The sequence below is a fragment of the Rhinopithecus roxellana genome, chromosome 9 (genome assembly GCF_007565055.1).
Source record: "Rhinopithecus roxellana isolate Shanxi Qingling chromosome 9, ASM756505v1, whole genome shotgun sequence".
In the NCBI taxonomy this organism is placed as follows: Eukaryota; Metazoa; Chordata; class Mammalia; order Primates; family Cercopithecidae; genus Rhinopithecus; species Rhinopithecus roxellana.
The window spans coordinates 116,998,426-117,024,446 of NC_044557.1; the positions used below are offsets into that span (position 1 = coordinate 116,998,426).

The following is a 26,021-nucleotide window of genomic DNA, read 5'->3' on the forward strand; positions in this document are numbered from 1 at the left end:
GCTGGTTTTAAAAATTGCTTTTGCCACACTCATCAAAAGTCATCTTACTGATAAATCAATATATTCAGTCCTTCTCTTATTTGATCTCTCTGCAGCATCTGACCTAGTAGTCATTCTCTATTCCTTTTTGCAGGTGGTCTTTCCTCCTCTTTTTTCCTGTATCTTGAATGCATCTTATCTGCTATTCAAATCTTACCCATTACATTTCTGAAATATCTCTGGAGTCTTTCCTTTCTTCCTCTCTACCTTCACTGTCTCAGTTCAGACCCTCAATATCTCTTACCTAAACAACTCTGGCTGCCTCCTGACTGGCATTGCTGTCTGGTTTCACTCTGCTCAAATCCATGCTCCACATTACTTAACAGAGGTATCTTTTGAAGAATGCAAACCAGATCAATTCACATTCATGTTCAAATCTTAAATGCGCATTTCTTCAAACTTTCTACTTTGCATAATAACAGTGACCTCAGCTTCTTTTCCTGACTTCCCAAGTTCATCCTCATGCTCTCTAGGTTCTGGGATACTATAGTTTTGTTATATGGTTAAAATTCCTCACTCCCTGCACTTAAAGAAAGATCACCTCCTTGAGTGCAGAGACCAAGTTTCAGTCATCTTATTAAAATCAGTCATTTTTAAGTGTCTGGCATTTAGTGAGTGTGATGATTAATTTTGTATGTCAACTTGTCTGGGCCACAGTGCCCAGATACTTGGTCAAACATTATTCTGGGTGTTTCTGCAAGAGTGTTTTTGGGTAAGATTTACTTTTAAAGTGGTGAACTAAGCAGATCACGCTCCACAATGTGGGTAGTCCTCATCTAATCAGCTGAAGGCCTGAACAGAACAAAAAGCTGACCTCCCAGGGCAAGTAGGAATTTTCCTGATTCTCCATCCTGTCAGCCTGTCCCATCAGATTTTACACTAGTAAAGCCTCCACAATCACATGGGCCAATTCCTTAATATATATACACAGACAGATACACACATACACACACACACACACACACACACACACACACACACACACACAGTGATGGTTCTGTTTCTTTGGAGAACCTGAATTACACAATGGTTATGCAAAAAATGTTTTTCAAATTAATGAAATTAATTAATTAATGCTGGTTTTTTGTTCTACTTTCATTTAATTTACAAATACATGTCTGTGAGGAGATTTATTTTGACATATTTTTATAGATCGCTCACCAGTTTTAAGTCAATATAAATGTGTTAAGTTAAAATAACAAATATACAATGTAAGGACTACAGAAACTGGAACACATGTTAGGTTTCATGTTACAAATACTTTTAAAAGAAGAAAAAGTGTTGACTAGCCAGGTTATAAAAACAGAATTGAAATCTCTAGCAATACCACACAAAGATTTTTTAAAATCATTCAAAAGAATTGCCTAGAAAACAAAAAAGTACATCAAAGTGTCTCTATATATTTTTGTTTCTAACTCTAAACTTTTAAAATGTGTTCCTGTAGAAACTAAAAATATCTTTGAAACAGAATTCTTGTGTGAGAAGATGCTGGTCTAAAGCATATTACTTTTGATAAAAGTAATTAGTAAGCCTGTTTTTTGAGTGTTCACATAAATAAAATGTTTGATAGAAATAATGTCTACAAATCCACAGATAACAAAATGATACTTAATACAAAATGGAAATAAGCCAATTTCTGCCAAGTTATATGCCAAGTTCTGAATTCAGGGTTCTCTGCTTCCCTTGTAACAGATGTAGGTGTTAATGATGTCATTAACTGCTGCAGAAAAAATAGGGAACCATGAACACAGGTCTTGGCAGAAAATAAACACCCTATGAGTTCACCTTTAAATTTAAAGTAAATAGAAAAATTAGTTTATAGAGTGTCTGTCCAATATAGCTCCTGCCCTAAAGGGATAAGTCAGAATCTTTATTTCCAGTGTTTTCAGCTGTATTCCAAAATTAAAGGCTAACAACCTGTGTTCTCAAAAGACACAAATTAAGACTGTGTCTATACGGCAAAAACAACCAATCAACAAGTTAAAAATGTTACATTGGTATTACATAATATATGTACAACCATATGACAAACTTTTTGTATTTTCTAATTGTAAGATTACAAATACTCATTAATATCTCATCTTACTCCGTAAGTATATGTTATTTTGTGGTTGGATCATCTATCTTTGTATTGCCTCAGAAAAGTTAAAATTTACATCTACTTTAATACTACTTAGGATCAAAATTTATTAATGACTTTGATACTATGACAGATAGGATACAGAGATGTAAACTTAACTCTTACCTTCTCAAGTTGATCCTGAAGATTAGTGGATGCTTTATAACCAAGCTGTAACAGCATTGCTTCTGCAGCATTTTTTTTGGCTATCTTTTTATTAGGTCCTGTTCCTGTAGCAACTTCATTGCCTACCTTCACCTGGTAAGATTAAAGGAATAAATTAATGATAAATGTTTTGGTAAACAGGAAGGCCTTACATCATAAAGCAATTCTACTCTCTAGCATTTGAAAATATAGAGTTCAGTCCAAAATAAAAATGGCAACTAAGATAACATTTATGTAATCTTATATGTACATGAAAAAAAATATGAAAAAAATGGTCCTTAAAATATCAATGGAGGATTATCTCATGATGGTAGAATTTTATAGAATTTTTACTTCCATATACATTTATATGCTATTTGTTTTTTTAAACACTAAATTTATATTTATATAAGCAGAAAAATAAAATTTACATTTTAACAGCATTTGTGTTGGTTATGACTACATTTTAGCATTCTTATATTTCAACTGATAGACTGAAAAGGCTGAAATTCATATTGGTGCCATTTAAAATAATGTTCAAATTGCAACATTTATGTAAACATTCAAGTTTACAAAGATTTACATTAAATAGTTCCTGAAGAGAATTAATACACAAGTGTTGCTACAACATTATGATTAAAAACAAAGGCTTCTGGCTGGGCGCAGTGGCTCACACCTGTAATTCCCCTTTGGGAGGCCAAGGCAGGCGGATCACAAGGTCAGGAGTTCGAGATCAGCCTGGCCAATATGGTGAAACCCTGTCTCTACTAAAATTACAAAAATTAGCCGGGTGTGATGGCACACACCTGTAGTCCCAGCTACTCGGGAGGCTGAGGCAGGAGAATCGCTTGAACCTGGTAAGTGGAGGTTGCAGTGAGCCACAATTGCACCACTGCATTCCAGCCTGGGGCCACAGAGCGATACTCCGTCTTTAAAAAAACAAAAACAAAAACAAAACAAAACAACAACAAAAAAAAGCAAAGGCTTCCAAGTCAGATTGGGATATGAAACTCAACTCTATTATTTCCTAGCTGTATGAACTGGTACAAATTATTTAATATCTCTAAGCCTCAGGCTTTTCATCAGTAAAGCAGGGGTAATACCAACTTCGGTACAGTGTTGCTTCGAAAGGTAAACAAGATAATGTGTGTAAACCACAGTATTTAATCCATCATAATTGCTCAATAAAAAAAGATTTTTATCATTAGAGCTATTCTACAGTTATCTTCTGTGAGCAATTTATACATGTACTTAAATACACATCAACCATACAACTATAAAAAGTAAAGTAGATAGCAAAAAAGAATAGAATTACAAGAAGAAATAGAAAATACACAACTATAGTTGAATTTCTTTTTACACAATGGTCTCAGTAAGTGATTGAAGAAGTAGTTAAATAGTTAATCACAACTTTGGAAATTAAACAATGTAATTCTGGTCAGGTGTGGTGGCTTATACCTATAATCCCAACACTAGGAGGATTGTTTGAGGCCAGGAGTTTGAGATCAACCTGGGCAATGTAGTGAGACCCCATCTTTACAAAAAGAAAAATTTAATTAGCTAGGCAAGATGGCTGTAGTCCCAGCTACTTGGGAGGCTGAGGTGGGAAGATTGCTTGAGCCCAGGAGTTCAGGGCTGCAGTGAACTGTGATCATACCACTGCACTGCACCCTGAGCAACAGAGCAAGACCACACCTCTAAAAAAATTAAAATTAAAAATTAAAAATTTTATAAACAATGTAATTCCAAATTACCTATGGGCAAAAGAAGAAATTCCAGTGAAAACTAGAAAATATTTTAAATAATCCACGGAAATATACCAAAACTTGAAGGACACAGCAAAAGGAGGGTCTAGAAGAAAATGCATAGCCGTAACAGCTTACAGGAGAGGAACAAAGTAATGAGCTAAACATTCACCTCAAGAAGTCACAAACATATCAGCAAAACAAACCCAGAGAAACCAGAATAAAAAGCAAAAAGGAAATACAAAACAAAGTACAATAAAGTTAGAAAAACCAAAAGTTGATTCCCTAATAAGACTAATAAAATGATAAACCAAAAGTAAGAGTGGTCAAGAAAAAAATATGAGTTCTTCTCTGAGATGGGTATTTTTAAAAAAGAAAAGAAGAGGAGAAGGCAAAAATAAATGAAATAATTAAAAAGGGAGATTACCATCGCTTCTGTAGCATTACAAAATAATAAGGATTACTGTGGCCAGGCAGAGTAGCTCACTACCCGTAATCTCGGCACTTTGGGAGGCCAAGGCAGGTGGATTACTTGAGGTCAGGAGTTCAAGGCCAGGTTGGCCAACATGGTGAAACCCTGTCTTATACTAAAAATACAAAAATTAGCTGGGCATGATGGCAGGTGCCTGTAATCCCAGTTACTTGGAAGGCTGATGCAGGAGAATTGCCTGGACCCAGGAGAAAGAGGTTGCAGTGAGCCAAGATCATGCCACTGCACTCCAGCCTGAGCAACAGAGTGAGACTCTGTCTCACAAAAAAAAAAAAGAAAGAAAAAAAAAAAAAGGAATACTGAGAACAATTTTATCCTAAATTTTAAAAACATATTTAGATACAATGGAAAAATTCCTAGACAATACAAATTACCAAATTGCCACAGAATGAGCCTAAAGAATACGACTAAAACTACTAATGAAATAAAAACCATAATAAAAAATCTTTGCAAAAAGAAAACTCTGGAGATCTTGTCCATAAAGTTCTACTCAATATTTAAGGAAGAATTGCGCTATTCTTTTCATCCAAATTCATCCATAAAACAGAAAATGAGAAATCAGTCCCCAATTATTTTATGAGCTACCATTTTGATTCCAAATCCCAACAAGAACAGTATAAGAAAGAAAATTTAAACAGTTTCACTCATGAACATAGATGTAAAAGTTTTAAACAATATAATGAATAAAGCAATATACAAAAAGAAAAAGATTCATGACAAAGTTAGGTTTATTGCAGGAATGCAAGTTTGGTTTAACATTTGAAATTCAAACTAGAAATTGACATTCATTCATAATGAAAACTATTAGCAAACTAGGAAAAGAAGAAAACTTTTTTAATATGATAAAGGGCATTTTACAAAACACCCACAGCAAACCTCAGGAAACACTGTACTTAATGTTGAAAGAAACAAATTAGAAATGATGCAGCTGGAAACCATCATTCTTAGCAAACTATCACAAGAAGAGAAAACCAAACACCGCATGTTCTCACTCATAGGTGGGAACTGAACAATGAGATCACTTGGACTCGGGAAGGGGAACATCACATACTGGGGCATATCATGGGGAGGGAGGAGGGGGGAGGGATTGCATCGGGGAGTTATACATGATATAAATGATGAATTGATGGGTGCTGACGAATTGATGGGTGCAGCACACCAACATGGCACAAATATACATATGTAACAAACCTGCACGTTATGCACATGTACCCTAGAACTTAAAGTATAATAAAAATAAATAAATAAAAAATAAAAAATAAAAAATTAAAGATTTTTAATAAATCTCAATGATTGGAATTAAGTTTTCCTTTAATAGTATTAAAGGGTGTTTATAATTACCTGGAAAAAAAAAAAAAGAAATGAGACAAGGATGTTCCCTATTATTACTACTGTTTAAAAGTTTACACAAATCCTAGACAGAGAAATAAGGCAAGAAAAAGTAAAAAAAGAATCAGGAGGGAAAAGAACTCATTATTTATAGATGTGATTTCATATATAAAGAAGCTAAGAAACTGCACAGATGAATTACAAGAATCAATTAGATTGTAACAAGCTCAGCATGAAAAAGAGAACTGCATTTCTACATTCCATCAACATTCAAGTAGAAGACGAAAAATATTAAAAAGATACCATTAACATTAAATGAAAATCAAATACCTAGGATGTGCAAATCTTCTACATAGAAAACAAAGCCTTATTCAGAAACTTTAAGAAACACCTAATAAATAGAGCAAAATGCCATGTTCATGGATTGAAGACAATACTAACGTAATATCGTCAGTTCTCTTCAAATTGACCTAAACTCAATTAATTGAACTCAATGAAAACTCAATCAAAATTCCTTACATCTTTTTATAATACTTGAACAAGATGATTCCAAAATTTACATGGAAATGCGAAGTGCTAAGAACAGCCAAAATCCTTTTGAGGAAGAACAAGGTGGGGGACACTTAATTGTCTGGATATCTAGACTTATTATAAAGTTAATATGAGGAAAAATTTAAATTTGACTGCATTAAAAATTACTCTTGTTCTTCTAAAAGCACTATTTAGAAAGGAAAGTCACAACACAAGGGAAGGTATTTAAAATGCCATATAACTACAAAGGGCTCGCATCCAGAATATATAGGAGGTTCCCATATATCAGTTTTCTAAAAAACTAGCACAAAAATGTGCCAGAAAAGTGAATGGGCAATCCATATCTGAAAAGTTGAATTGTTTTATCAGTTATCATTTTGTTTAAAAAAATCAGAAAGTTTCAATAATAGCTTCATGCCACTTTAATACATTTCACAATGACAACAAAATTCAGTTTTCAGCTATATAGCGTGATACTCCTAACCATACTTTTCTTTTTTGTCTCTTGTGTAAAATCATAATATTGGCTATTTCATCTGTCCCAGAACATACAAATTCCCATTTGGTATCCACACTTGAGTACTGTTCATCATTTATTCTTACCTCCTTATTTACAGTTTTTATTTGTGTTATTATTTCCAACACTACTTTTAAGTTTAAGTGAACCACCCAATTTTAAGGAACTGGGAGAATATACAACAAAATGGTAACGAAACACAAACTTAAACATAAACAATGTGCAAATGATATAAAAAAGGAGCTGTACTCTCTTTTAACAGAGTTTCAGTAAAGACAAACTAAATGACAGTTCATATAGCACATGAAACACTGAAAGTATATTCCTTACAGAATTTCTGTAACAACTATCACAAATTGTATAGTTTAAACCTGTGAAATATTTTTTAAATATTTCATTGCCTTTTCTTCTGAAACTGGAAACCACCATATTGTGACAAATCAGAAGTAGTCTTTGAACTTCACACTGAGAAGCACAAATCTAGTATAGTCAGACCAGGTACTTACAGCTAGATGAATACACACCACCTGCCATAACAGTGTCTGCCTCAACATGGCAGGCCCTAAGGATAATCTACTCAAACCCCTGGCTAGAGTTACCTCTGTTACCTGTTATCTTTTCCAATGCTTGGTTTGTTCCCCCAGCTTCATCAGTCCCTATGTTGTTGCTGGAATCCTTGTTAGTGAAAAGATTTGGTCAGTTATGTCAGAAGCTTCCTCTACTGCTCTGAGGCCTGGTCTTGGACTTGTCAGCTGTAATGCTGTTCCCATCCCTGTATTCACCTTCTCTCTCTATCTGCTAGATTTCCATCTGGCCTATTCTGATACCTTCAGGACTAACTTATTCTAAAACAAGTGCTTCCCAGATTCATTTACCCATTCACCCAGCCCTTGCCTCACGCAAATTTTAATAATCCCATGGTTGAATAGTTTGTAAGCAGTTATCCCAGAGTAATTTGTTAACAGAGAAAGACCACATTGCCCAAGGACTTTCATTCTCTGCTAATAAACACAACGGTCACTCAAAACATCACTTTATTATAAAAGTTAAGTAAATATATAAATTTCACAAGTCATCTTCCTTGAGAGGTCACAAATTTTATAACTATTGTAAATATAATCTCTACATTTAAATGTGAATTTCTATCTGTAAAGAAGCTCAATTATTTTACCATGTAGTAAAGACTGCCAAATCTTTGTCTTTAAATTTAACAGCTCATTCACATGAATCAAATCCTCAAAAACCTAAGAAACTGAAAAGTTCTGAAATAGAATTTACCAAAAACTTAATTTTTATTTATTTTTTAACAACCTGGTGATCTTAATCACAGGCTGAAACATTAGTATCACATAATAACACAGTGTGCTGATATGCAACTTGGTTTAGTTATCATTATTTTCTGTTTGAAAGATTAAAATACTCCTCACCAAAAAAATGAAAAGCTTTAAGAAATCTGCTTTGGAATAAAATACCCAAATAATGTCATCGGAGGTTTTCTTTATGTAGTAATCAACATAAGTAACTGTATCCATTTTAAAATATATAGACTTTTTCTTTGGTAATAGATAAAAATGAGCATCTCATCTCTAGATATTTTGCTTCCATATTCAATTATAACAAATGATAACATTGCCTAAGTAGTTTATACAAAAGCCGTTACTTTGATAAAATTGCTGCAATACTGTAATGAATCCACTGGGGCTTCCAGAAGGGGAAAAAACAGTATGAATTCAGTGCGAAAACATTTAAAAGCACAGCCAAATGTCCCCATTTGACTAGAATGTTTATGAATACCCATAAAATGGAAGCTGGCCTAAGATATGCTAAATTCCTCTTTCAAAAGGGGTACTCAATACACTCTGTAGAAAAGGATTTGTTTAATAAAGCCAAAGCCAGTTTATATTCCCAATACATGTCTAAAATTCAAGAGACTTTTTTCTTCAAGCTTTGGCATTCAAAGTCTATGTTCCAGAATTCTTCAAAGCTAAGAACGTTAAGGAAAAAAATAGTGAACATATTTTACCAGTGAAAATAACAAAACAATCATGTGCTGGATCCTAATAACTTCTTGACAATAATGTGATTGCTAACCAGAGAATTCCCCTCTTTTTGGATATCTGGGTTCCCAGGAGTGACTTATCTATGACTACATTATAAGTTTACGTCTCCAACAAAAGCCATACAGGCAGGAAGGCAGGCAGCAAATATCTTATCAAATGTTTATTAAGGTCCTACTATTTATGAACCACTGTATTGAGTACTGAAAGATAAAGAAATATGGAGATTATAAATTGGGAGGGAAGGCACAACTTAGCTGTACACTGAAAGTTAGTCAATATGAGATACTGTATTTGAGTGCCAAAATGTCTGCCACATGGTTAGCACTTAATGTTTTTGATTTTATCTAAGTTACATAAAATGTGAGATCCTTGGATTTAACTAAAAAGTCTCTTTGACTAACCAATTATTTAAAAAACAGTTTGGGACTAAGCACAGTGGCTCACGCCTGTAATCCTATCACTTTGAGAGGCTGAAGCAGGAGGATCACTTGAAGCCAGGAGTTCAACACTAGCCTGGGCTACATAGTAAAACCCTGTCTCTATAAACAGCAACAATAAAACAACAACATTTAATCAGCTGGTCATGGTGGTGTATGCCTGTAATCCTAACCTACTCAGGAAGCTGAAAAGGGAGGATCTCTTGAGCCCAGGAAATCAAGGCTGCAGTGAGACATGATCATGCCACTGTACTCCAGCCTGGCTGACAGAACAAGACCCTGCTGCCCCACCAAAAATAAAACAAAACATTAAAAACAGCTTGGGGAAAATAATAATTTAAATATAGACTGGGTATTAGATGATTCTAAAGAATCATGTCTAATGTAAGAAAAGCTTTCATATTTCTTAGAAATATACACTGAATATGTAACGCTGAAATGAAATGTAGTTAGAAATTATCTTTGAAATACTTCAGGAAAAGAAGAGAGAAAGGAAGAAAGAGAGGAAGAAGAGAAAAATTAATAGCTGAATCAAGTGAGGCAAAAATCTTAGTAACTGTGATGTTTGAGTGATGGGCATATTAATGGTCCATTACTATTCTCTCCCCACTTTTGGATATGTTTGAAATTGTAATAAAAAAGTAAAAGAAAAATTTCTTAAGACTGGAGTTTGAGCTGGCAAATGAAGATGAATAGGTAGGGGTTGAAAAGGAGAGCATTTTAGGCATTCTACCTCATTTCTAGCCCATCTGCCAATACACTAGCAGCCATTCCTCGATTTTCTTGGCTACACAATGCAGCAGTCAGATCTCAGCAATTCTGAGTGCCTCAGCCCCCACTAGTAGATGGTTAGCTAGCCTGCTTGCTCTCTTTTTCTAACTTTCCTGACACCCCACAAGCTCAGGATTTTGACCCTGATCCATCTACCACATCTAACCTTCTAAATTGTGTTTCTAATTCCATGTGTCTCCAATTCCCAGTAGTTAATAGACTCCGGCTACAAAATGTAATATAAAAAGTTAAGAGATACACATTAAATGATAAACTCCATGGTAAATAACCTGTATGAACTCAGAGTCCCTTGAAAACTTAGGTTGTCTGTTGTAACATGTCCTTGACACGTGAATGTTTCCCCCAAGTTAGTAGGTGAGCCTGGATAGAATGAATGCTTTAACTGGAAACAGTTTTACTTTCTGCTATTAAGTCCTAGTTTGCCTTTCACCCATATGTCTATTCCATCCTGGGGATTTCTAAATCTTTTCAGTAGTTTTAAAAGGTTAGAAATACCTGCATCACAAATTCTCGACGTCGAGGCATTCCTCTTTCTGAAAGCAAAACATAATCTGGCTCCTTTTCCTTTTTGGCCTGTTGAATTTGCGCCAGGCGGCTAATAGGGTTCATCCCTTGGCCATATTCTGGTCCAGCCTAAAAATTAATTTAAGAAAAAGTTTTAAAATATGCTTGTGAAACTTGTTATTGAATCCTTAAAAAAAACGGTGCTTCTTCCCTCCACCCCCACACCCCAAAACTGTGACTAGAAAAATGAGTCATTTATGAATATTTATAAAGGAAAATCATAAAATAGACCTGTAACCAAGGCTTCTATGGGACGTGGAGCTTAGAGGTATTAATTGCAAGCTGGGTCAACTACGCTTTTTAAATTGGGCAAACTCTTCAGTATACCAGAGGTGCTTCACAACTTCTGTTCATCAAGAAACATCAAAAAGAACATAAGAAGACCAACCATGAACTGGGAAGAGATATTTGCAACACGTATTATTTTATTTTATTTTATTTATTTATTTTTTTTGAGACAGAGTTTCACTCTGTTGCCCAGGATGGAGTACAGTGGTGCAATTTCAGCTCACCACAACCTCCGCCTCCCAGGTTCAAGCGATTCTCGTGCCTCAGCCTCCCAAATAGCTGGGACTACAGGTGCGCACCACCATGCCCGGCTAATTTTTATATTTTTAGTAGAGATGGGGTTTCATCATGTTGGCCAGGCTGGTCTTGAACTCCTGAGCTCAGGTGATCCCACCAGCCTTGGCCTCCGAAAGTGCTGGGATTACAGGTGTGAGCCACAGCACCCAGCCACAACACACATAACTTTAAAAAGACATAACCAGTATCCAAAATATATTTTTTAAGACTCCTAAAAAGTATTAAGAAAAAGAGAATACAAAACGGAAATGGGCAAAAGAGATAAATAAATACGTCACATAAGGAAAAACTCAACATATGAAATGATAACCTCTAGGACACAGAAAATACATATTAAAAACTTCAGTAAGATACTATTTCACACCCACCAAATTAGCAAAAATTAAGAAGTCTAACAGCCCCAACTGGTGAGAATGGGGAGTAACACAAACTCTTATAAAACACTGGGAGTACTATAAATCGGAAAACAACCTGGCAATGTCTAGTAAAGCCTGAGATGGTACATCCTACCCCAACTAGCCTATTCCTAGGCACATATATACCCTAGAAAACCGTAACCCATGCACACATATATACAGGAATATCCACAGATGAATTATTTGAAATAGAAAAAAAAACTGCACAAATATTCATCAACAAAAGAACAGATAAATCACAGCATGTTCATATAATGAAATGGTATATAACAGTGAAAATGAATTAATTATTGCTACATGCATCAAGATGAATGAATTTCAGAAAGAATAGTAAGTAAAAAAAGCAAGCACAGAATAATATATATAGTATATTTTATGTAAAGCCCACTAAAACTACAAAATACTGCTGAAATTAAGATCTAAATAGTCAATATATCATGTTCACAGATCAGAAGACTCAACAATAAGATGTCAATTCTCCTCAAAATCCCAGTAGACTTTTTTCCTTTTTTTTTTTTTTTTGAAACGGAGTCTCACTGTTGCCCAGGCTGGAGTGCAGTGGCGTGATCTCAGCTCATGGCAACCTCGGTCTCCTAGGTTCAAGCGATTCTCCTGCCTCAGCCTCCCAAGTAGCTGGGACTACAGGTGCATGCCACCAAGGCTGGTTAATCTTTGTATTTTTAGTAGAGACAGGGTTTCACCATGTTGGCCAGGCTGGTCTCAAACTCGTGACCTCAAGTGATCCTTCCACCTCGGCCTCCCAAAGTGCTCAGATTACAGGCATGAGTACGCACCTGGCCCCCAGTTGGCTTTTTAAAATTTAATGTGTAAACTGACGCTAAAATTCATATGGAAATGCAAAGGACAAAGAACCAAAACTTTGGGGGGAAAAAAAAAGACTCAGACTACCTAATTTCAAGATTATAAAACTATGGCATTCAAGACAGTGTATGTAGTATTGGTATAAAGACAGACAAAGGGACCAATGAAACAGAATACGTGCCCAGACACAGATACACAAACACACACACGGTCACATGATTTTCAAAAAAGGTACAAAAAGAATTCAGCGGGGTAGTCTTTTCAGCCAATAATGTTGGGACAATTGGCTATTCATATGTAAAAAGAAAAAGGAAAAAAAAATCTTCAAGCCAAACCTCATACCATTTATAAAAATAATTAACTCAAAATGTCTCACAGATGCAAATGTAATTTCTAAAACTATAAGACTTCCAGAAGAAAAATTTTTGTAACTTGGTTAGGTAACAATTCTTAGATATAACACCAAAATCAAGTTCCATGTAAAAAACTAATAATAATAAAACAAAACAAAAATATAAATAATAACATAAATTAAATATAATAAATCTTCAAAATCAATAACTTCTGCTCTTTGAAAAAGACAAGTCACAGGCTTGAAGAAAATATCTGCAAACTACATATGTGATAAAGCACCTGTATCCAGAGTGTATAAAGACCTCTAAAAATTCAATAATAAATTTATTATTATTTGAAATAAGCAATTAAAATTTGTTAAGCTGGTAAAAAATTTAAATAAACACTTCATCAGGCCTCATGTGACAGTAAACACATAAAAAATTCTCAGTATCATCTGCCACAGAGGGAATATAAATTAAAACCAAAATGAGGTATCAATACCCATGTATGTGAACATCTGAAATTTTAAGAACTGACTATGCTAGGTGTTAGCAAGGATGTGAAACAACTGGAATTCTCACACACTGCTGATGAGAATTTAAAAGAGCACAGCTGCTACAACTTTGAAAAACTAAAGTTGACTATATACCTACTAAATGACCAAGCCATTCCACTTTGAAGGATTTACCCAAGAGAAATGAAAGCATATGCTCTTAAGATATATACACAAACGTTCATAGCTGCTTTATGAGTAACGACCAAAAATTAGAAACAGCCCAAATATCAAATATCCACTGACAGGCGAATGGATAAACAAGTGGTGGTATATCAATTCAATGAAATATTACCTGCAAAAAAACAGAACCACCAATTCATGCATGCAATAATAAGGACGAATCTCAAAATAATTATGCTGGGTTAAAGAAGCCAGCCAAAAAAAGAGTGGTTTCTTAGCAAATGAAGGTAGAAGATTACAAAGGAACATGAGGAAAATTCTGGGAGGAATGGATAGGTTCATTATCTTGACTATGGTCATGGTTGTACACATGCAAACAAATATGAAAACAAACAGTGCACTTTAAACATGTACAACTCATTCTATGTCAATTATACCTCAATAAAGTTGTTTAAAGGAATTAACAAATAACATTTTTTAGAAAAACAAACACAGTAGAACTGTAAGGTAGGAAATGGTCATACAAACTAATGATAGAGGTTGCCTAGGGAAGATTGCATGAGGACGTGATGGAAGAGGAGCACACAGAGAGCTTCAAAGCTTATTGAGAAATGTTTTATACTCAAGTTGGGCAGTAGGTCTTTCTCACACTTAGTATGCTTTTACTTATACACAAGTTTATACACAGCTTTTTGCATGTATTATAACATAAAAGCAAAAATTCTTGGAAACCAAATGGTCTTTCTGCATATGAACTTTCTTCATGTATTTTTCCTAGAAATAAGTTTGCATCTATTATATGGTCAAAACTTTACTTCCACCTATGAAAATTTATTCTTGTCTCTACTATCGGTAGAGACATGGATAATCACTCTGTTACAGATTACATGTTACACTAAACTTATGTAAAAGCCACTGTGCAGTCTTAGCTCTTCCAGATGATTGCTGCCATTTCGTCCAGACAATTTCTAGTATGGTGCTCCAGGTACAGCCTCCAGGCAGATCTCTCATGGTCTTTCAAACTAAGTTTAGGATTTTGGACTTTATCCAAAGAGTAAGAAAATTACTAAAAGATTTTAAGCAGAGGTATGATATGATTAGACAAGTGCCTCTAAAATATCATACTTTTTAAACGATCATTTGGTGTCAAGAGTACTTGTAGTCAGTTAAAACCTTAACTGTAGTAGTTCAGGTTAAGAGATGACTGTGAGTTGGACCAAAGAGTGGTAGAAGGGATGGAAAGAAAGGAACCAACTTAAAAAATATTAGGTGACGAGGCCAAGCACAGTGGCTCACTCCTGTAATCCCAGCACTTTGAGAGGCCAAGGCGGGGCGGATCACAGCGTCAGGAGTTCGAGACCAGCCTGACCAACATGGTGAAATCCCGTCTCTCCTAAAAATACAAAAATTAGCCAGGCGTGGTGGCCCATGCCTGTAATCCCAGCTACTCAGGAGGGTGAGGAAGGCAGGAGAATCACTTGAACCCAGGAGGCCGAGATCACGCCACTGCACTCCAGTTTGGGCGACAGAGCGAGACTCATCTCATAAAAAAAAAAAAAAGAAAAAAAAGAAATATTAGGTGACAGACTAAATAGGACTTAATAAGTGATTGGACATAAGGGGTAAGAGAGAAGTTAAACGCCGGGTGTAGTGGCTCATTCCTGTAATCCCAGCACTTTGGGAGGCCAAGGTGCGTGGATCACAAGGTCAGGAGTTCAAGACCAGCCTGGCCAACATGGTGAAACCCCGTCTCTACTAAAAATACAAAAATTAGCCGGGCGTGGTGGCGGGCACCAGTAATCTCAGCTGAGACATGAGAATCGCTTGAACCCAGGAGGCCGAGGTTGCAGTGAGCCGAGATAGCGCCATTGCACACCAGCCTGGGCAACAAGACCAAAACTCCATCTTCAAAAAAAAAAGAAGTTAAAAATGACCCCCAGCAGTTTCAGCAGCTGGATGTTAGTGCCAGTCACTGAGATAAAGAACGCTGCAGGAGAAAGAGGTTTAGAAGAGAACATGATGAATTTGGGCCCAAATTTGAGGCACCCGTGAAATAGTAAGTGGAGATGTCTAATAGGCAGTGCAGAGCATATGGTATTCGGGAATCACATATTTAAAGATGAAAGTCAACACCTAGAAGTAGAAGAACAGCTTAGGGAAAGGAAAGAGGAGGAAAAAGACTGAGAACTTCACTGCTGCAATGGTTAGATGAAGGGAAAGGAAAGAGCAAAATAAACTTTTAGCTTTTGATAAAATACTGGTTTCAACTTCTACTTATATCCTGAAAAATAAAAATTAAATACAGGGCCGGGTGTGATGGTTCATGCCTGTAATCCCAGCACCTTGGGAGGCCGAGGGGGGTGGAACACGAGGTCAGGAGATCAAGACCAGCCTGGCCAACATGGTTAAACACTGTCTCTACTAAAAATACAAAAAAATTAGCTGAGCGTGGTTATGTGCCTGTAATCCCAGCTACTCGGGAGGTTGAGGCAGGAGAATCAATGGAACCCAGGAGGCGGAAGTTGCAGTGAGCCGAGATCGTGCCATTACACTCCAGCCTGGCAACAGAGCAAGACCCCGTTTCAATTTAAAAAAAAAAATTAAATTAAATTAATTATAAGGGGAATCAAGAAGGACTGATGAGAAAAGACAAATCCACATAATAATTCCTAAGTCTAAGATTGAGATTCCAATGAAAAGATAAAGAGAAGCTCTGAGTCTAGTGCTAGAAGGAGTATGCCCAGTTCATGAAGATGTTAAATAAATAGGAATGTGTTTCCAGTGGTATACTGTCTTTATTTCTGTTTAATTTGACTCAAAGAATGTCTCTGAGTTCCAAGGAAATTATTGTTGATATAGATTGCAATGAAAAGAATCAGATACATAAATCCAATTTAGATAATGATGGAGTTCTTTGTACATTAAGAATTGCTTGGGGCCGGGTGCAGTGGTTCACGCCTGTAATCACAGCACTTTGGGAGGCCGAGGTAGGCAGATCACTTGAACCCAGGAGTTTGCAAACTGCCTGCACAACATGGCAAAACCCTGTCTCTACAAAAAAATACAAAAAATTAGCTGCGCATGATGGTGTTGTGCCTGTAGTCACAGCTACTTGGGAGGCTAAGGTGGGAGGATCACCCGAGACCAGAAAATCAAGGCTGCAGTGAGCTGAGATCCTACCATTGCACTCCATACTGGGCAACAGGGGTGAGACCCCATTTCAAAGAAAAAAAAAAAAAAACTCTGGGTGGCCAAGGCAAGCAGATCACTTTAGGTCAGGAGTTCAAGACCAGCCTGGCCAACATAGTAAAACCCCATCTCCACCAAAAAATACCAAAATTAGCTAGGTATGGTGGCATATGCCTAGTCCCAGCTACTCTGGAGTCTGACATGGGAGAATCGTTTGAACCCAGGAGGCAGAGATTGCAGCCAGACGAGATCATGGTGCCACTACACTCCAGCTTGGGAGACAGAGTGAGACCCTGTATCAAAAAAAAAAGGGGGTGGGGTGGGGGAGGGGATTACTTGGTTTCTCACTCTGACTGAAATGAACTACCAGCACCTTTGACAATTAAGTTATTCCTTGGACAGCAAATCTTAAATCATCATTCTATATACCAATAAAGACAGTGCTGTAATAACTGTGTCCAGAACATTTGATTTGATTAGAAAGCCCTCTTTGAAGTCTCGTCTTATAGAGGAGAACTACATTTAAAAACAGAATGTAAACACAAAGACATTATCAAGGCAGTTTTACATGTTAACAGGATAACCCTATACAGTGAATCTGAAAATCCAAAAGTTCACAATTCACCAGTATCAAATGGGCACTGCAGTCAGATGTGACAACTGGATCAGAAAGCTGACTCTGCTACAGAATCCTGGATAGGTTTCTTAAATATAAAGGGACTAATCTGTAAGATGGAAATGAATGCTGGATCACAGAGTGATTAAGAGGATCAAATGAGACAATGTGATTGTTTTATTCCTTTAAATAAAACCAAGGCAAATGATCAGATATTTTCTCTGCTTCCATTGAGTGTAAGAAACTATAGACCCTCAATGTATAAGCCATACAAGGAAGTGAGGAAAACGCTGAAAATCAGGATACTATTCCAGCTGACATATTATAAGGTATGAACATAAAATTATCTAGATTCCAACTCATTATACACATTGTTCTCTCAAAATGATCTTACATTTCACAAAGCATCTACAAGCTTTATTTTAACATAAGACAGACATGGCAAAAGTAACTCCAAGTGTGATGTATATGAGGAAAAATGCAGGAGGCTAACCTAGTCTGGGAGTAGGAGAGGACCAGAGGAGTCCCTAAAAAAGTCAACTTTATGCTGAGATCTGAATGATGCATCGGAGGGAAGTTCTGGGATAATACTGCTCATATACTGGAAGCAGTAGCAAGTAATTGAGAATTCAAAATGTTTCTCCTGTATCCCACCTCTGGCGAATAACATTTAAATAATAATCTTGCTTTTAATAGCTATAGTTAAAACAAGAGTTAGATTTATATCCTACTATAGAAATGTACAGATCTTTTCTAGCCTAACAATTTATTATTATTATCATTTTGAGATGGAATCTCATTCTGTCACCCAGGCTGGAGTGCAGAGGCAGTGATCTTGGCTCACCTTAACCTCTGCCTCCTAGGTTCAAGTGATTCTCATGCCTCAGCCTCCTGAGCTATAGCTGGGATTGACGCTTGCCACCACACCTGGCTAATTTTTGTATTTTTAGTAGAGACCAAGTTTTGCCATGATAGCCATGCTGGTCTCGAACTCCCGGCCTCCAATGATCCACCCACCTCAGCCTCCCAAAGTGCTGGGATTACAGGCGTGAGCCACTGCGCCCAGCCTGGTTTATTATTCTTAATTTATCAAGATAAAACTTAGTTAAATAGATTACACAGAAGTTATGTGACAAGTTTTGTGCCACCATTCCAACATAAAATGCTGTTCTTCCATCTTAGAAAAGCCATAAATTTTATATATTAATAGATTTAAGAAAACAGTTCATGGACACATTCACATAAACATAAAATGTGAATAGGCAGTATTAGATACAAAATACCAATAGTTAATATGTGCTATTTATTACAGTATTTGCATTATCATTAATAACAATTAATAATTAATTGTTAATAATTAATAATTAGTAATTAATAATTACTAATGCATTTTGTGCATTGTTTCAGTTAATACTTCTAACAATCCCATACAGCAAGGTCAATTACTATTCCCACTTCATAAATGAAGAAATATTTTTAAAGTTAGGTAACTTGCTCAGGCCACAGGGATTCATACTCAAAACTGACTGCAAAGGTCATTCTCTTAATAGCTATATTCTACTCCTGACTGTGTAGGAGGAGCATATGAATGAAAGTGCCAGTCCTCTTTGGAACCACTATGACTCATGATAAGTAGAGCTATTTGCATTTATTTTTAGTCTATCTTACATATAACATGTAATTCCAGTTCATGGAATGCATTACCTACTACATCTTCTAAGTGAAGTAATGTCAGCATTCATTAAAAACAAGTATTTAAGTAGTTATTTTTGTATATATGTATGTATGTATTTTTAAATAAAACAAAGGTACAAAGGTATAAAACCTGTAAAAATACCTAAATTGTGCCACTGTGCAATCAAAACAAAAGAAATCCATTGAGATTAAATATATTTATCTGTAATCCTTCATTAGTACAGCCTAATCAGAAGAAGGCTGCTAAATCAGTGAGGCTGAGCCAGCAACTGAAATGCTGGCAATTTAAGGCTTTCTCTGGAAACACAAAACTCTAGCTCCAGACATGTCATACATGTCAAGCATTCACGGGCACTGTCCTCTACTAAATGCTGATTCATCTCATTCCTCTCATATTTACCTTTTTTCTCTTACTAACGTAAATAAATTCTGACCCAATAAAAGAGTCACAACATCTTGAAAAGCTGTATGCTCTATATTCTTCTTTCTCAAGGTATACACATCTGAATGAATGGCAACAAAATAAGACCATCTACTTCATAAGGTTACTATGTGGATTAAATGTGATTAAAGCATGCAAAGTGTTGGGACAAAGTCTGGCACATGGAGTGCTTTATGATTTCCAGCTGCTGCAGCTATCAGTGTTAGTATTAGTCATATGTTTTTTTGTATGTATCCTGTTACCATTTCATGATATCCTAAGAAGTTACTATGTAACAGCTTTGTGTGCAGAAAGAACACTGGATTAGACAGCAGTTCAGGTGGTTCGACATGACTGCTGAATAAAAATGGGCAAACTCTTTGAACATGTTTTGTAAAATCTTATTTGTAAAATGAGGGCTAACATCATCTACCTTACACAGTCATGAGGAGTTATAGTAAAGGTGACATGAATGGGGAAGCACTTTTTAAACAACAAAAAAAATATATAAATACCTAAGATTATGATTATTTGATGAACAAATTCAGGTGCACAAGTATTTAAAAAGCAAAACAGAACTGTCATTAATTTATAGTCACATGCCCTGCCCTGATTTCAGGACTGTATACAATCTGTAAGTTCAGGGACCTGACTTATAGAAAAATGCTTATCTATAGCTACTATAATATTTACTTAGTAAAACTGACTGATGTTCACAAACACAAACTTACCTTTACTATTGTTTTAGGGCGTTTTTTAAAAAATAGTTTTGGCTTTTCCACCACAGGAAGAGGTGGAAGTTTTTTAAGCTCCTGTAAGACGGTGGTCGCAGCGCGCTTCTTGGAGAGTTTTTTGCTATTTCCTTCTCCTTCTGCAGAGAACTCTCCTACTGACACTCGAGTAACAAAGCTTTTCATATGTGGTGGTCCACTTTCTTTAACAACCTATTAAATACAAGTAAAATATTAAATAATGGATAGGCACTTAAGATGTATTCTTATAGTATGACTTAATATTCATATCAACACCAAAATTAGTATTATGCCAAAATTATAGTATTTCTTTAAGAAAGCTATTATGAAGGTATTTTATTGGAACTATTTATGATACTTGATGCTTAATACAGCTGAAACAAAAGAAATCTAAATAAACACATTTGATTCACAGTCAAAATGATTTTTTATTAGTTTAAAACAGATAATTCTAATTACAGTTTCTCCATGTCTTATGGAGCACAAATTTAAGAACATCAAAAATACCATTAGAGGTCGGGCGCGGTGGCTCAAGCCTGTAATCCCAGCACTTTGGGAGGCCGAGACGGGTGGATCACGAGGTCAGGAGATCGAGACCATCCTGGCTAACACGGTGAAACCCCGTCTCTACTAAAAAACACAAAAAATTAGCCGGGCGAGATGGCGGGCGCCTGTAGTCCCAGCTACTCGGGAGGCTGAGGCAGGAGAATGGCGTAAACCCAAGAGGCGGAGCTTGCAGTGAGCCGAGATCGCGCCACTGCACTCCAGCCTGGGCGACAGAGCCAGACTCCGTCTCAAAAAAAAAAAAAAAAAAAATACCATTAGATTAGATACCATATTTGATAGGCCATCTAGAATGATAATTTGTATATAATTACATATATCTAACTTTCTCCTATGTATGAGTAAATTACTGGAGAAACGTGTAGTTCTATAAACCACAAAGCACCATGCCTGTGGAAGCCTCTCAAAAACAGTTGATGGATGAAAAGTAAGCTGTTTTTGATAGAGATGTCAAAGGCTGTTTTATAGAAAGGGAAATTTATTCTTGTCGCATGATTTTAAAAAGGTAAGTAGGTATGCCAAAAAAAATCCTAGCTTTCTAGAACAATGAGTTATGGATCTGTCAACTATGAATGTAATGTTACTAAACCTTGTTTAATCTGCTCTCACTTTTACACTATGCCAGCTTTTGGAGGAAATACGTCTTCCAAATCCTGAGGACTCAAAACTTTAGTCTCCTTCAAAATTCTGACCTATAGAAGATGCCCTATTTAAGTAGTTTACTATTTAACATTACACTGAAATTCTGTCTTCTAATATTGGATACTAATTAGGAAAAGGAATGAAAGCACCGCAATATATCAATAAGGTGACATTATTAGGGATAAGGAATTTATCATAAGCATACTTTCCAAGTAATTTAGGTTTACTAGTTGAAACACCAAAACTGTTTAAACACTTTGATGGACATTCTTCTCAATTTAAATAGATAGATAGATAGATAGATAGATAGATAGATAGATAGATAGATAGATATTACTGACTTAATAGAGAATACTAAATATTTAACCTTTAATTGTTCACATTAGATCATCATTATAAACATCAGATATCCTATACCATAATATATTGATGTTCCCAAGAACATCTAAGAATAATAAAACTGTCTGTTCCTATTCACTGTAGCGTTTAAAAAAAATCCCAATAATTTTTTAGTATAAGCACAAGTTTTCCAAATTTTCCGTATCATTTCTTGCTGGACCAATAGGCTCTCAAGTACATTCTCTCCCTGACTTCCTCATTTTGCTGCTTTTAACATGCTGTGGACTGACAACTGAGATAATGCAACTTGTCAGAATGTGTCCAAGAGAAAGCTAACAGTTTCTCAGTCCAACTCAAATGATCCTGCCAATGAGTAAGAAGTGGGAGCTTTCTAGTAGGTGAATGTCATACAATGTGAGGGAAGATTATCCACAACTCTTTCAGCTTATTTCCTGGTTCTTGCCTACTTTCCAGACATAAGTTGTAAAATTAGTGACCTCTTAATAAGGGAAGTATTATGACAATTATTTTTTTAAGTTTTCTTTTTTGAAATTTCACACAATTTTATGAATATATTTGCGATATATTTATCTAGCTGTAAAGTCAAGAGTTGCTTCATTACATCTTACTTCTTGGTGATTTTGTTAGTCGAGGTTAAAGTTAAACATATTTTGGCCTCCACACAATTGAAAAAAAATTGGATATTAACATATGTGTCACTAAATCTTAACTTGAATAAATTTAATTTAATCCTCACTAAATCTTAACTTGAATAAATTTAATTTAATCCTATTTAAAATACCAAATCCTATAGGATACCACAAATTATCTACACCCAGAAAATAACTTTTATAAAAATTGAAATATCATGTATACAAAAGGCTTAATACAGAAAATAAAAAAATCAGAAGGAATCTGTGTTATCATCATGATTTCTATTTTCACCAGGGCTTAGATCATTTTGTTATACCGGGTTTGAACGTACAGAAGCACATTAACTCTTGCAGGATACTAGTATACCAGTTAGTTTTATTTGTTTGTTTGTCTGTTTGTTTAAAATAACCAGAGCAAGGGAAAAAATGGGAAGATCTCTACCGAGTACATACCTCAAAACTGACAGGCATATTTCGCTTCAGAGCAATTTCAAACACTAAGCTGATCTCAGACTTATTTGCATCTTTGTCATCATCCATATCCTTTCCTGATTCACCATTCTAAATCACAAAAAATAGGATAACACTGAATCGTGACATTATAACAAACTTTACTTTTATTCTACAGTCAAGATGGCCTATTCAAATTACAAGAAGAAACAACAAACTATAGACTGTATCTGCTGCATTGTCCTGTAACCACAGCAGTCAAGAGCTTTGCTGCCAGGCTTTCTGTTACTTGGTTTTTAGTTTGTTTTCCTTGAAGGAAAAGCATTTAATGCAGACTGGAAATCTTTTACTCAACCATACACTAATTTGAGTTTAGCCTACATCCCTAGACCTGGCTCTCTTGTTTTAAAGTTCTCTACCCACCCAACCCCCAACACCCAGGAATTCCCCCACCACTGGTGTTCCAATGTGATCTATGAGGATGAAGTTACAGAAAGAGTGCAGGATGCAAACCGGGAGCATCCTAGTTGGAGATCTATGTCTGGCACAGGCCTCGGTTTATCTTATTCACTTATTTAACACATACTTCTGGAAGGCCTCATATATGCTGAACCCACTGTAACTATTAGAGAGAAAGAGACAGTATTCCTGCTGTCAAGAAGTGTATGATCTCATGGGAAAACAGATCAAGAAATAGACAGGAGCTCTCATGAAAGAGTACAAGCAGAAAAACACCCAAGTCTGCCATTAAGATAAATATCAAAGGAGAAAGAAACAATTGGTTTGGGGAAAGGAAAACTGTAGAGTTTGAACTGTAGGGTAAGTAAGAAGCTCACTATGCTGCCGAGCGCGATGGCTCACACCTGTAATCCCAGCACTTTGGGAGGCCGAGGAGGGTGGATCACAAGGTCAGGAGATCGAGAACATCCTGTCCAACACAGTGAAATCCCATCTCTACTAAAAATACAAAAAATTAGCCAGGCGTGGTGGTATGCGCCTATAGTCCCTGTTACTCAGGAGGCTGAGGCAGGAGAATCGCTTGAACCTGGGAGGCAGAGGTTGCAGTGAGCCGAGATCCCGCCACTGCATTCCACATTCCAGCCTGAGCAACAGAGCGACGCTCCATTTCAAAAAAAAAAAAAAAAAAAAAGGAAGCTCACTATGCTATGTATAGGACATGCCTGAGCTACAGATACTATTTTGAAGTCAGTCAAGAAAGTAGCTGAAGCCAGGAGAATGAGTGAGATTACTCAAGAACAGACTCAATGTCCTTATTTGTAAAACAAAGGAGGACTGAAAAAATCTAAAAAATCTCTTCCACTTTAAATCCTTGATTCTATATTCACACAATGTAATCTATATTCAATAAACATAGTATGAAATATAAGCCAAATCAATGTTATTTCTCATCCTCATATACATCCCCAAATCCCCAGTTGCCTGGGAAGCGAACTCAAAGGAAGAATCAAAGTTCTGAAAGGTATAGTCATCCTGCAGGAACACATGAAGCAAGTATAGTAGACAGTCTGAGACGTAAATCTTAGCAGGTCTTCACTCTAGTATTCTTCCTAACAGAACAGTTTATTTATTTTAATTATAAAATGCACTGATTTGTTTCACTGGGAAAGTAGAAAGAAGAGACTGTCACATGCACCAGCACCACACCTGAGGCGATCTTTCTGGAATAGGTTCATTCTGCAATGCTTGGAGGGCTTTCATTGCAGCATTGTGTCTAGCAGCTTGTCGAGTCTTTCCTTCCCCAAAAAATTCATTATTTCCTACAGTGAGCTGAACATAAAAGATCTTAGGCACTGGGCAATGATACCTAAAATAAGAAAATAAAAACATTAAAGTTAGCTTAATAAAACCACTCTACAATCATTCATAAGATTTATTTTGTTTAAAATGATACCAATTATATAATGTGCTATACTCAATAAAATTTTAACCTCAAAAATATACTTCGATAAAATGTGAGTCAATACATCTATAGATAATAGCTTATACTGATCTCCATGAAAAACATATATAGAATACAACATTAAACATAAAATAATACAGTAAAAATTATTTAATTATATCACAGGAGACTTCCTGGTGAGAAGTTTTTGGTTAGATTTTGACAGAAGTAAGTGAACAGTCTGGTGAAGCTGCAACAGAGGCTGGGTCAGGCAAGACTGTTCAGGCAACAACATGTAGATTACTGTGCTTTTTGCAGAAGATAATTATTATTAGAAATACAGGAGCAGAGAAATGGACTGAGTACAATGCAAAGTAATAAGGAGAGCAGATTCAGCAAAGGAATAGGAGTTTAGGCCAATTCTTAAGCAGGAAGTGTTATATTCATACATTTTATGGTGACTGAGGTAATGAGGCTAATGACATGTGACTAAAAAGCTGCAATAATGCAGATATGAAAAGATAATAGAGGCTGTAAGAAGAAACAAAAAAAACCAAAAGCAATTAAGGAGAAAAAATTAAGATACGTGATAAAATCCATTAATTCAACAATTATTTATGGAGTGTCTTCTATATGACAGGGGACTGTGACAATGAACAACAACACTTAGAGTAGCAAAGATAAACAATAAGAAAAATATGTAGAATACCTAGTATGCCAGAGACAGATGTAAGAAAAAGTAAAGAGGAAAGGGTTCAGAAGTGTCAGGGAGGTAGTTTTTAGATAGGGTGGCCAAGAGACGTTCCATTGAGAAAATATCAATTGTGTAAAGACCTGAAATAAGTTAGGGAACAAGCCATGCAGATATCTGGAACAGTGCATCTGAAGCAGAGAGTATACCAGCAGCAAGGGCAGCGAGGCAGGAGTGTGCCATGCATGTTCAAGTAACTCGGAGGAGGCCTCTCTGGCAAAAGTTTAGGGAGAGAGGAAAAGCTAGACGAGTAGAGGTGGCAAGATTCCACAGGGCCTTCCCTACAAATTGCTGTAAGCATCTTTTACCCCAAGTGAAATGACCAGCCACTGGAAGGTTTTGCACAGAGAAGTGACATAATCGGATTTATCTCTTGAAATAACCATCTGATTATTATTTTGAGGACACACTGTAGGGGAACAATGCTGGAAGCAACGATATCTAATA

The 26,021-nt window shown here is 36.0% G+C and overlaps 1 protein-coding gene across 14 annotated transcripts in view; it reads right to left on the reverse strand.

The window, feature by feature from the left end:
• The window catches only part of STAU2 (staufen double-stranded RNA binding protein 2), a 348,991-nt gene that overhangs the window by 189,127 nt on the left and 133,843 nt on the right, over positions 1 to 26,021 (reverse strand). For all 14 annotated transcript variants that reach the window (XM_030937273.1, XM_030937277.1, XM_030937275.1 and 11 more), the window contains 5 exons: positions 24,589 to 24,748; positions 22,927 to 23,034; positions 20,255 to 20,467; positions 10,699 to 10,836; positions 2,285 to 2,416 (listed from right to left, as the gene is read on the reverse strand). In XM_030937273.1, the coding sequence (XP_030793133.1) occupies positions 2,285 to 2,416; positions 10,699 to 10,836; positions 20,255 to 20,467; positions 22,927 to 23,034; positions 24,589 to 24,748 (751 nt within the window). The remainder of the gene's footprint in view (positions 1 to 2,284; positions 2,417 to 10,698; positions 10,837 to 20,254; positions 20,468 to 22,926; positions 23,035 to 24,588; positions 24,749 to 26,021) is intronic.